Genomic DNA, 10,680 nt, shown 5'->3' on the forward strand with positions numbered 1-10,680 from the left:
CTGCCCAGATACAGTGGTGAATACAGCAGACTCAATCCCTGCCCCCTTTCATATTCTTATATTCCTTGTAGCCTAGTTCAATGTCTAGCCCAAAGCCTGACACACTAGGGTTTAAGAATGGCAATCTAATCTGAAAGCTGCTTTAGCACAGCACACACAGTCTTACCTTCTAGACTGCAGATGAAAACACATTTTCTCAAGATGCCTTGTTTACATTTTATGTGCTAGAAAGTCATTTGACAGTACGAAATATATATGTTAGATGTTTGGGATGACTTCGGGGGCCAAGTGGAGAGTCCGGGGTACTAACGTGGCGGCCCACCTGGCTGGACCAGCGGTGGAGTCAGGGCTTGGCGGGGAGCGCCAGCGACGCGGCTCGCAGGCTCCGCCCACCTCGGCCCCGCCTCCAGGTCGCGGCCCGGCCCCGCCCCCTCTCTCCATAGTTACGGCGCTGCGGAGGCGGCGGCCATCTTGGCGGTGGAGCGATGAGCGGGTCGAATTCGAAGGCTGCGGCCTTGGGGTCGGCCGTTGGGCCCGGGGGGCTGGTAACTGGCAAGGAAGAGAAGAAGAAGGCGGGCGGCGGCGTCCTGAACAGGCTCAAGGCGCGGCGGCAGGCGCCCCACCACGCGGCAGACGACGGCATCGGGGCAGCGGTCACGGAGCAGGAGCTGCTGGCTCTGGACACCATCCGGCCCGAGCACGTCCTGCGCCTCAGCCGGGTCACCGAGAGTGAGTGCGGGGCCGGCCGCGTCCTCCCCTCGGCGCCGGGCCCCCGGGCCGCGGGGCAGTCGGGCCCCCGGGCCCCATGTCGCTTTCCGCGGAGCCGGCCGCTCGCCGCTCGGCGGGCCCAGGGGGTCCACCCAAGCGCCCCCGACTGGCCAGGCCTCGCTGCCCACTGCTCCGCCCGGCCGAGTCGGCGCTCCTCACCCTCACCTACACCTGGTTGGGATGGGTCCCCTTGAGCTCGGCTGCCCTCCCCTGACTCCGGCCACGTCAGGCTTCCCTGTGGCCCGTCCCGGTTGGACCCTCAGGCCCGGCCGACCCTTCTCCTCCTCAGCTGGATCTCTTTGGGTGGGGACAGACCCCGTCTTGGCTTCTTAACTAGCTCCTCCTGACCCTGGCAAGTGGGCCGCTGCCTCTCCCCCACTCCCTCAGCCCCCAGCTCGCTGCTGTCAGTGAAGTTCCTGCTCAGCTTGGCCCCCTCGATCTGAGCCAGCTTCTGCTGCCCTCTGCCAGCCCAGACCCCTACCTGCTTTCTCCGCGTTTCCCTCCACTCCGGCCCCCCGGACAGCCCCTCCTCGTTCCAGCCTGCCTCGGCCCCCTGCCTCGGCCCCCTGCCTCTTTTGGGTCCCAGGCGTTGCCCTCTTTGTGTGCAGGTGGCCTTTTCTTTCCTTAAGTACATTGCCGCGGCGTTTCCTGCTGCATTTATGTGTATATAATGTATATATTAATAAAGTTTCAGTTCGACGTATAAAACCGAAATGTGAATCCTGCTTTTGACACCTGGTCTAGTGATTGACGAATGTCAGAGTATCAGAGATGCATTTCTTGCATAGGATGCAACGGTTTCACACCGTCTATTGATAGAAGTAGTACATAGCCCGCCCCCTGTCCTGGCTCTCCTCCCTCTTGTTCTCATGCTCTGACTTGCTGCCCTTTCTCTTGCTGCTGTTTCCCCCCGAGTTTCCAGTCCATAGGTTAGATCCTGCTTGCCCAGCCCACCCACCTGCCCCATCCTCTGGACTTCTAACTTTGAAGCCCCAGCACCAGCTTGATGAATTAAGGCTGCTCTCCTTTTATCTGTTGACTTGCTTTGGTCCGAAGCTCAGGTGGCCCTCAGGAAGCTGGAGGCCATCCCAGTGATTTGAGGATGGCAGTTTGAGGCCTTGGTTCAACCTCTGTGAAATACAATTCCCATCTTCTAAGACAGTTTTAATTTGATTCTGAGTATTGTCACATGTTTGTTTTCAATCACTATTTGCCTTGGGACTATCCTTTGCACACCTGAGTGTGTCTTTAGAAGGTCTTGCTATTCTGTTTCATAGAAATATTGTGAAAAAGCTGCTTTTGTTCCGACCCAGTTATCACCAGGGGTTCTGAAAATGCTCACCACCTCACCTTTTCTCACCTCCTGCTTTCTCCTGATAGCAAGGGTGAATCCAGCCGCTAGTGGTTGATGCTAAGTGGCATGCTCAGAGGGCACTCAGGCCCTGTGTAAGAACTTGCTTCAGAACGGCAGCTTCTTGGAGAAAGTCATAAGTCAGCTTGGTGACTTCTGGATTTTGTTACTTTTCTTAAAAGTCTGTTCTGTTCAGCAGGGTATTTATTGAGGCCCCTGTAAAGGTGCAGAACCAATATCAGTGCCTTGGGAAGTTATGGAATAATCAGTAGCTGTCAATTTTGCCATCTTATCGGAGAGTCAGCTTGTAAAACGTGAAACAGCGAACACAGCAGGCAGTATAAGATACAGTACCAAAGGGAACTGTGAAGATGATGCTCTCAGGAGTCATGGTGGAAAGACGGAAATGAAATCATCTTTGGTCAGCACTGTCTTGATTAACAGATGAAGCTATTGGCAGCTCCATCTCCCTTTGGCCTCATGCCCTCTCCAGCAAATCTGTCCTGCTACCTGGGTGGGTATGGCCCACCGCCTGGTTTTGTGCAGCCCACAATCCAAGAATGATTTTTACCTTTTCAAATGGTTGGGGAAAAAAACCTCTTGGGACACACGGTTATATAAAATTTGTATTTTTTTGTCTCTAAATAGTTGTGTGACTGCATTTGTGCTACAGTGACAGGATTGAGTAGTTGTGATAGTGACTGTGTGGCCTCAAAAACTAAATTACTCATTTTCTGACCCTTTACAGAGAAAGTTGGCTGATCTCTGCTTTGTGATACGGTCAGCAAGCATGCACCATGTTCACCACTGCGTGCGTGCGTGTGTGCTCGCTCAGTAGCATCTGATTTTTAGGTCAGCGTGTTTTTAAATGGATTTATAAAAATGTTCTGTTGTGTTGTGACTTCTGATGAAAGGTTTGTAGGTCATTTTTGAACTGTTTCCAGAGAAATTCCCTTCTGCCCTCCCTGTTTCTAAATGTTACCATAATCTTCCATCTAAACGAAGTCCATGCACTTTTCTCCTTTCTTGGATCCCATAATTCTCTGCACGCAACTTTTGCCTATAACATAAGAGGAAGTTTTGGGGTATATTTGAAGTTTTGGGGTATATTTTATGTCAGAAAAAACAACCCGAGTTTGCTTCACAACTTGAGAAAGAAAAGGTAGTTTTGGAGGATTATTTAACAGCAGTGGTCTCTCTCTCTCTCTCTCTCTCTCATTTTCAGATTATTTATGTAAACCTGAAGACAACATCTACAGTATTGATTTTACCCGCTTCAAAATTCGAGATTTGGAGACAGGGACAGTGCTTTTTGAAATTGCCAAACCTTGTGTTTCAGGTAGGTCTCAGTATCGTATCAACAATAGTCAGTTGACCGTTGGAGCAAAGAGTCTTTGAGGCTTGAGTTTTTGTGTGCCATCGCATCCTGTGTCGTGGACGCCAGCAAGGCCTGCCTCTGAGCCGCCTCCTAAAGCCTGGCCTGCGGGCTTGAAGCTGTGCTTGTTGAGTATATACTTTGCACTGGTTTTGGGTTCCACAGCTTTCTGTTTATATCAGCTCATGGAATCCTCACACCTCCATGAGGGGTTATCATCCTTATCTTCCAGATAAGGAAACAGGCCCAGAATTTCCAAGTGACTTTCCTAAGGTCCCAGGCTCTTTGATCTGACCGTGTCACCTCCACTTAGGAAGGAATCCTTGAAATGAAAGTATAATGAGGAAAGCCTGCCCGAGCCTTGAGTCATGGGGACACTCTGGAAGGGCGATAGGGAGGCTTCCAGTCCACATCATGAGGCAGTTTCTTTCTCTTCTCACGCCCTTTGCATTGAATAGTGTCCCAGATTTCCTAGTTAGTCCCGGTTTGGATTTTAATCTCCAGCATTTTCTGGATGACCAGAAGGCCCAGGCCTGTGAACTCAGTTACTTGGGACCCCTTCAGTTAGCCTTGAATGAATACTGCTTGTGCTTGTGATGTGGTTCCAGGGCACTTCATTTCTGACTAGGGGACCACGTGTAGGTCTGGGGAGCATGTCACTGGAGATTGATCGCCCCCTGGAGTTTGTTTTTAGAACACCAGCCCAGATAGTGCAGAGTTGGAGCCACAGTCTGTTAATGACTCTTTTTGCCAAGCTCTTCGCATCTATTTGCTATTCAGGAGGAGCCTATAAGTTTGGTAAGAGAGCTGTTAGTAACCAAGTAAGTCAAAGGCTTTCATGAAAAAGTCTCAGCCAAGACTAAGGCATCCGTCTCCTGACCCCACTTGAGATTCCTTGCTGATTGACCCCACTTGAGATTGCTGCCGTAATCCCGGACTGACCAGGGCACTAAAGGCTCAAGCTGGTAGGTACTTATCTTGTATTGGGAGAGTCAGGGCCACCTAGTTTCCTGGGTCTGTACCATTCGCATCTCTAAGCTTCCTGTCCTTTTGGTATTAAGATGTTCCCAGGACCCAGGAAACACCAGGGCTACTTCCGGTGTATGGATTTGGATGAGACAAGACTGAGAGTAGTCATTTCAGTACAAAACTGAACTGTCACAAGAAGGTCAGCATCAGACACTGTAAAAATACCTTGATTTTCAGCCTGTCCAGTCTTTAAGGATCTTGATTCACTAAGGCGCATGCCAAACCAGAGCCCTCCTGCAGCACTTTTCTGATGAGCTCGAATCCCCAAGAAGATCTGCTCTGTTTCTTTCCGAATCCCATAGTTGGAGCCGGGCCTCTGGAGTCTTTACCTTTGAACTCCCACTCAGCCTGGTTGTTCACTGCTTTCAGTATATTTGATACTAAAAAAGACTTCTCTTTTCTTGTATTCAGCCTAGACCTGGAAAAAAATGCTCTTGCGGGACACTGGGTGGCTACTAGAGAGGGTGCTAACTCCTGGTTCACATTAGAATGTTTGCCAGTTCCTTTTGGGTTCAGGAATGGGCTAGACCAGAGCCCATCATTGCTGGTGTGGACCGTCTTCTTTCTTGGGTCCCACATGTTGGTTCATGGCCCATCTGCTTCATGCTTCACCCTTTCCCAGATGGTCAGAGCGTTGGGCCTGGTATGGCCTGGAATGGGCAGTAATCTAAGGAGGTGCAGTTCCCCAAGGCTGAAGGTCACTGTCTTTCATTTAAATAGCAGAATTATTTCTAGGGATTTGTTTTTGCTGTGTCAGAAATTTCTGCATTCTTTGAAGGTGCCGTCTCGATAGTTTCAACTTTTGCAGCCTCCTTATTTTGCTTAGCAGCAAGCACATTAACTTGGTCAACAGCCAACCTGGTCTGTAAAGCACAGACCACCTCAGGGGCCTGGTACCCAGCTGGTGTTTCAGGCTTCAGTGTTAGGACATGGCGCAAGGCCTCAGGTTATATAAAAGGCAAATAGCCTCGTGTTTAAGAAAAGGCCTAGAGTCTGATGGGCCTAGATCCACATCCCTGCTCCCTTAATTTACTATAGGCTCACTTTGCTTTATTGAACTTCACAGATAGTGTGTTTTTTTATAAATTGAAAGTTCATGGCAGCTTTGTATTGAGTAAGTCTGTTGGCTCCATTTTTTCAACATTAAAAAATTTTTTTATTATTGTATAGTTGATTGACAGTGTTATGTTAGTTTCTGGTGTATAGTTATACTTATATATCTTTTCATTTTCTTTCCCATTATGGTTTATTACAGGATATTGTATGTAGCAGCATTGTTTCTATTTTGCTATGTCTCATGGCTTTGCAGGATCTTAGTTCCCTGACCAGGGATCCAACCCATGCCCCTGCAGTGGAACCACAGAGTCCTAACCACTGGACCCCCAGGGAATTCCTGGCAGCATTATTTTCATTTTCATTAAAAATGTGTATATATTTACATTTATTCAATTTACTTCTTTGGCTGCTCTGAGTCTTAGTTGTCACATGTAGGATCTAGTTCCCTGACCAGGGATTCAACTCTGGGGTTTTGATTGAAGACTGGGGGGAGTTTGGACCTGTGAGCTCACCTTTCTGGGTCTGTAAAGTGGAGATAAAAATGAAGACAACACCTCCAGGGTTGTTAGGACCCTGTGAGGGATGCAAGATGGAGCCAGGAGTCTCAGCAGGTGCTCAGTGAGCACGGCCATCCTGCTGCGGGTGTCCATACCCCCGATTGGTCGTGCTCTTTGCTGAGCCGGCGTTCCGTGTCCCCTTTCAGACCAGGAGGAAGAAGAGGACGAGGAAGGGGAGGCAGGTGGAGATGTGGACGTCAGCGCAGGCCGCTTCGTCCGCTACCAGTTCACACCGGCATTTCTCCGCCTCCGCACCGTGGGCGCCACGTGAGTCCTGGCATCTCCTGAGGGGAGCACCTTCTTCTGGTTCACAGAGAAGAATGTCCTCTGTTGGGTTGGGATTGGCTCTAGCGGACGGAGGAGGCAACAAAGCCGGGCTCATGGAAATTGTGTTTCGCAGGGTGGAGTTCACCGTGGGAGACAAACCTGTGTCAAACTTCCGGATGATCGAGCGGCACTACTTCCGGGAACGCCTGCTGAAAAATTTTGACTTTGATTTCGGCTTCTGCATCCCCAGCAGCAGGAACACTTGCGAGCACATCTATGAGTTTCCCCAACTTTCTGAGGATGTCAGTACGTATCCCCCGACTTGTGCAACGTTCTGGATCTTTCAGCTTAGCAGGAGTGGACCTTGAAGTGAAATCCATCTGGTCTGGCGGTCTCCTTGGCAGAGAAACAGCGATGTGATGGGTCTCAAGTCACTTGACCTCAAGCTTCTCATTTCCTCTCGCTCCTGTCTCGTATTTCACACTCTGGCTCTGCTGGCAGTGGGACTCTGAAGGTGTTAATACAGGCCATCCTTTAAGAAGCCTGTGCGGGGAAGGGTATGATGGAGGGAGAGGAGAGGAGACCCCAGCCCTCCCCGGGGTGCCCATTCCATACACAGCCAGTCCGGGTTTCACTGTTCTGGATCCCAGTTCCTGCTCAGCACTGCACTGGCCCTTTGCTTCCTCCTCAATCAGAGTTATGTGTGAAACTGAGCTGAGCGGGATTCTCAGTCTGAGGACCACCTCTTTCTCATTCTCTGCCAGTAGAAGGGTCATGAGATAAACTGTCAGAATAGATCAGGCGGGAAATAGCAAGCTGGTTGAGGTCTGGGAGCAGGAGTGACAGAATGGAAACAAGGTCTTAGGAAGAGATATGGGGAGGAAGACCTGGGGGAGGCACAAAGCAGGGAGGGCCAGGCCAGGGAGGAGATAGACTTGATCACAGAGGACAAACAGGCTGTGTAGTCCTGTGGCTTCCTTCTGGCTCTCTCACATTAGCATGGCCTGTGAGTTGTGAGGGTAAGTTGTTCCGGAGCAACAAGGATACGATGGGATCCTGTGAGTAGTGGTGGAGTTTAGTTGAATTGTGGGCAAGGGTCTACATATACTGACCAGTTTTCTCAGAGTCCCAGATCCTTGAAAGTGTTGTTTTCTGACAAGTGTTCTGTGCTTGTGCCGCGGTGCTGTTCACAAGTAAAGTGAGGACAGATGAGGAGTGGGCAGGATGTCAACTGCATCCGCTATCATCATCATCCCGTTTTTAAAGCCTGCTCCCCAAGCTGGGCTGGAACATGGTGATACTTGCAAGAGAAGATTAGATACAGCATTTCAAGTTTTTTATCAAAGGCCAGCCATCTAATTTTCTCTTCTTGAAACCAGATAAGCTAAAAGAGGATGGGGGTCAGTCCTCTGGATGTGAGCTAAATAATGTCGGAGACTGGTGGCCTCCTGCTGTGGGAGTGGATGGCACGCACAGTTTGGGGGCCTCTGTGGTCCCAGGTCTCCCCAGCTCTCCAGGCCTGGCTCCCTCTGTTCTGACCTCGTTATTCTGATGGCACATGCTCACACTTTCAGGAAGGGCTGGTTTATGCGTTTTTGTGTGTGGGTGCTCAGTCATGCCCTACTCTGTGCGACCCCGTGGACTGTAGCCCCACCGGTACCTCTGTCCTTGGGATTTCCTAGGCAAGAACACTGGAGTGGGTTGCCATTTCCTCCGCCAGGGAATCTTCCCGACCCAGGGATTGGACCGGCGTCTCTTGCGTCTCCTGCATTGGCAGGCGGGTTCTTTACCACTGAGCCACCTGGGAATTTAGAGGGGATGCTGAGTTTTTTCCCACCTGGCCCACAGGGCAGACTCACACATAACTCATTGCATTTTTTCCCTTCTAACTTGTAGTTCGTCTGATGATTGAAAATCCCTATGAGACCCGTTCTGACAGCTTTTACTTCGTCGACAACAAGCTGATAATGCACAACAAGGCCGACTATGCCTATAATGGGGGCCAGTAGCAGCGGCCAGAGCAGACGGGGAGGTGCTTCGCTGTGGCCCGAGGTCCTGGCGCATGGAGGTGGTTGAAGCTGCTGTCTGTCGACACGTATCTGGAACATGGCCTCCGGAAGCCGAGGCTGGGGTGGCAGTTTCCTGTGCTCCAAGAGAGGTGCCAAGCAGTGCTGTGTCTCTTCCCCCCGTATTTTTTCCTCCCTTTTCCCCCTGCCCCTTAGGTCGCAGAGGTAGTAAAACTTAGAAGACTTCTGGAATCCAGACAGAAAGTTTATTTTCCCAGCTCCTTCAGGATGTCCTGATGAGCCTGGGTCTCTGCAGGCACAGCTGTACCAGGGAGAGAAGGCTCTTCTGTAGGTTCAGGGGCCCTCTGCGAAACTGAGACTCCTCCCTCACCTGCAGGGCCGCCATCAGCACACTCAGACCTCAGCCTGAGCATCATCCTTAACCTGGTGGAGAGGACCTTGAACGGAGTGGAGCAGAGGATGGAGCCAGGAGTTGGGGCGCGGGGGTGGGCAAGACTGCCGAACCTAGGGAGCCGCTTTCCTGTCTGACTTCCGGGATCTTGGCTGCTCCTCCTGGGGTACCCCCGAGGTTTCAGCCTGGCCGTGCCTTCCCATTCTCCTTCCAGACGGAAAATGAGCTTGTTCTGCTTTTCATAGCTCCTGCCTTTTGAGTTTCTCCTGAAATCGAATGTGTCCGTTTTCTCTCTGGGAACTGTAGTGTCGCTCAAAGGCCAGCACAGGCCTCGTGTTTGGGTTTTTTATTTCTAGGCTTCTTGTGGGGAGCTTTTATAAAATGTCGGGTGCTCCTGGCGTATGTGATGTGTGGCTAGACTTTCCCGAGTACCGATCAGGCTCCCGTGGCTCCTCTGGCTCTTGTCCCCTCTGCTTTTGTACTGAAGCTGCTCTGGAACCATCCTGGCCGGTCCCACCTAAGTAAGGCGGATTCTGGTCCTGTGGACCGCTAGTCGGAATGGTCTCGGTGTTGGGAAAGGGGGAAATGGGCTGAGGTAGCCTGGCAGAGACATGTGTTCTCCAAAACGTGTCTCTCTGCACTTCCCTCAGGCCCTCCCTGGACAGACTCTCCCTGCCTCAGCTCCCTACCGCTGTATGTGTGGGTGGATTTAGGTGCTCAGGCCTAACTCCTGCCCTTCTGGTGAGACTGTTGCTGTGGCCAGGGCTCCGCGTTCATAGGAAGGTCGCAGTAGGAAGCGCCCAGGCACGTGGTACCTCTGGCAGGAGCGCCATCTGTCTGGTGTTGGGGAGAAAGGCTGGGCGTGGCCGGGAGAGGAGGGCCAGCACTGTGCCGCAGGTGGACCTGGCCTTTTGCTGCCCCGTGTTGCACCCTGTTTGGTTTCTAGAGTGTGAGTGGCCTTGAACTTTGGTCCAGCGCTTTGTGCCAGTCTGGGCTGTGCCAGAGGCCTGCAGCTTGCTCACTGAGAGCACCCTGGTTCATCCTGGGTGCCGGCCCTGCACCCAGCCCCCGAGGGAGGAAGAAACCGGGCTCCCTGCAGGGCAGGCTGCTCACCCCAGACCTAATGAGCCCCAGAACTGGAGTTGGCTGCAAATGCAGGTGCCTTAGGCGTGGCTCCTTCCCGTCCCCAGCGGACGGACGTCGGCGCTGCCTCTCCACCTTCTCTCTCACTGGGGCACCTTCGACAGGTCTGTGCTCATTGGGCTTTGGAGCAACCCCTTCTCTCTGCGACAAGCCCACTCGGGAGCCTTTCCACTATTTGATGTTTAATTATTATCTAGGAAATGGTTTGGAGCTGCCCAGAGCTCTGCTCAGGAGAGCGTGTCCCAGGCAGACCCCGTCTGTGGGCTCGTGGGGTTCCTCACCTGCAGGGTTAGCGGTTGCTGGGAGGAGGGCAGGAGGAGGCCAGTGTTCTGGCTTGAAGAGTGCTGCACCCTGTTCCTGGGAACTTGCCTTAGTCTCACTGGAGACCCCTGTTCTGCACTTGAAGATCTGCTGTCTGTACCTGGGACTCCAGTTCTTGTGTCCAGCTACTCAGGAAACCTTGAGAAGCCTCTGGGGTGTTAACTAGGATAAGTCTGAAATTCACCCTTCTGTACCCGAACTGGGGAGAGAATTGGAAATTATACTTTCTCTGAAAGTAGCTGAACTCATCAGAAGCTGAATCAGGAGGCCATGGCATTGAGAAGTCTGGACTGTGGGCAGCAGATACCTGTGGGCACTGGGGCAGTTGGACAGAAACTGCATGCCCGGGGAGACATGCCCTCCCTTTGTTCAGACCTGGCCCTGGCGAGGCAGCT

General features: G+C 51.8%; 1 protein-coding gene across 1 annotated transcript; it reads left to right on the forward strand.

Annotated features, from left to right (window-relative positions):
* The first annotated feature begins 485 nt into the window (after positions 1–485).
* Positions 486–9,415, forward strand: UNC119B (unc-119 lipid binding chaperone B). Its single transcript, XM_068990142.1, has 5 exons — positions 486–729; positions 3,345–3,458; positions 6,283–6,403; positions 6,537–6,709; positions 8,300–9,415. Exons 1-5 carry the CDS (start codon positions 486–488, stop codon positions 8,410–8,412), a joined length of 765 nt encoding a protein of 254 aa, XP_068846243.1. The 3' UTR covers positions 8,413–9,415.
* Positions 9,416–10,680: the final 1,265 nt, after the last annotated feature.

This window comes from Capricornis sumatraensis, chromosome 17, assembly GCF_032405125.1.
Source record: "Capricornis sumatraensis isolate serow.1 chromosome 17, serow.2, whole genome shotgun sequence".
NCBI lineage: Eukaryota > Metazoa > Chordata > Mammalia > Artiodactyla > Bovidae > Capricornis > Capricornis sumatraensis.

Coding starts and splice junctions, on each gene's coding strand:
- UNC119B (XM_068990142.1), top strand. CDS start 486: ATGAGCGGGTCGAATTCGAAGGCTGCGGCCTTGGGGTCGGCCGTTGGG. Junction 730..3,344: donor CCTCAGCCGGGTCACCGAGA/GTGAGTGCGGGG, acceptor TCTCATTTTCAG/ATTATTTATGTAAACCTGAA. Junction 6,404..6,536: donor CTCCGCACCGTGGGCGCCAC/GTGAGTCCTGGC, acceptor TGTGTTTCGCAG/GGTGGAGTTCACCGTGGGAG.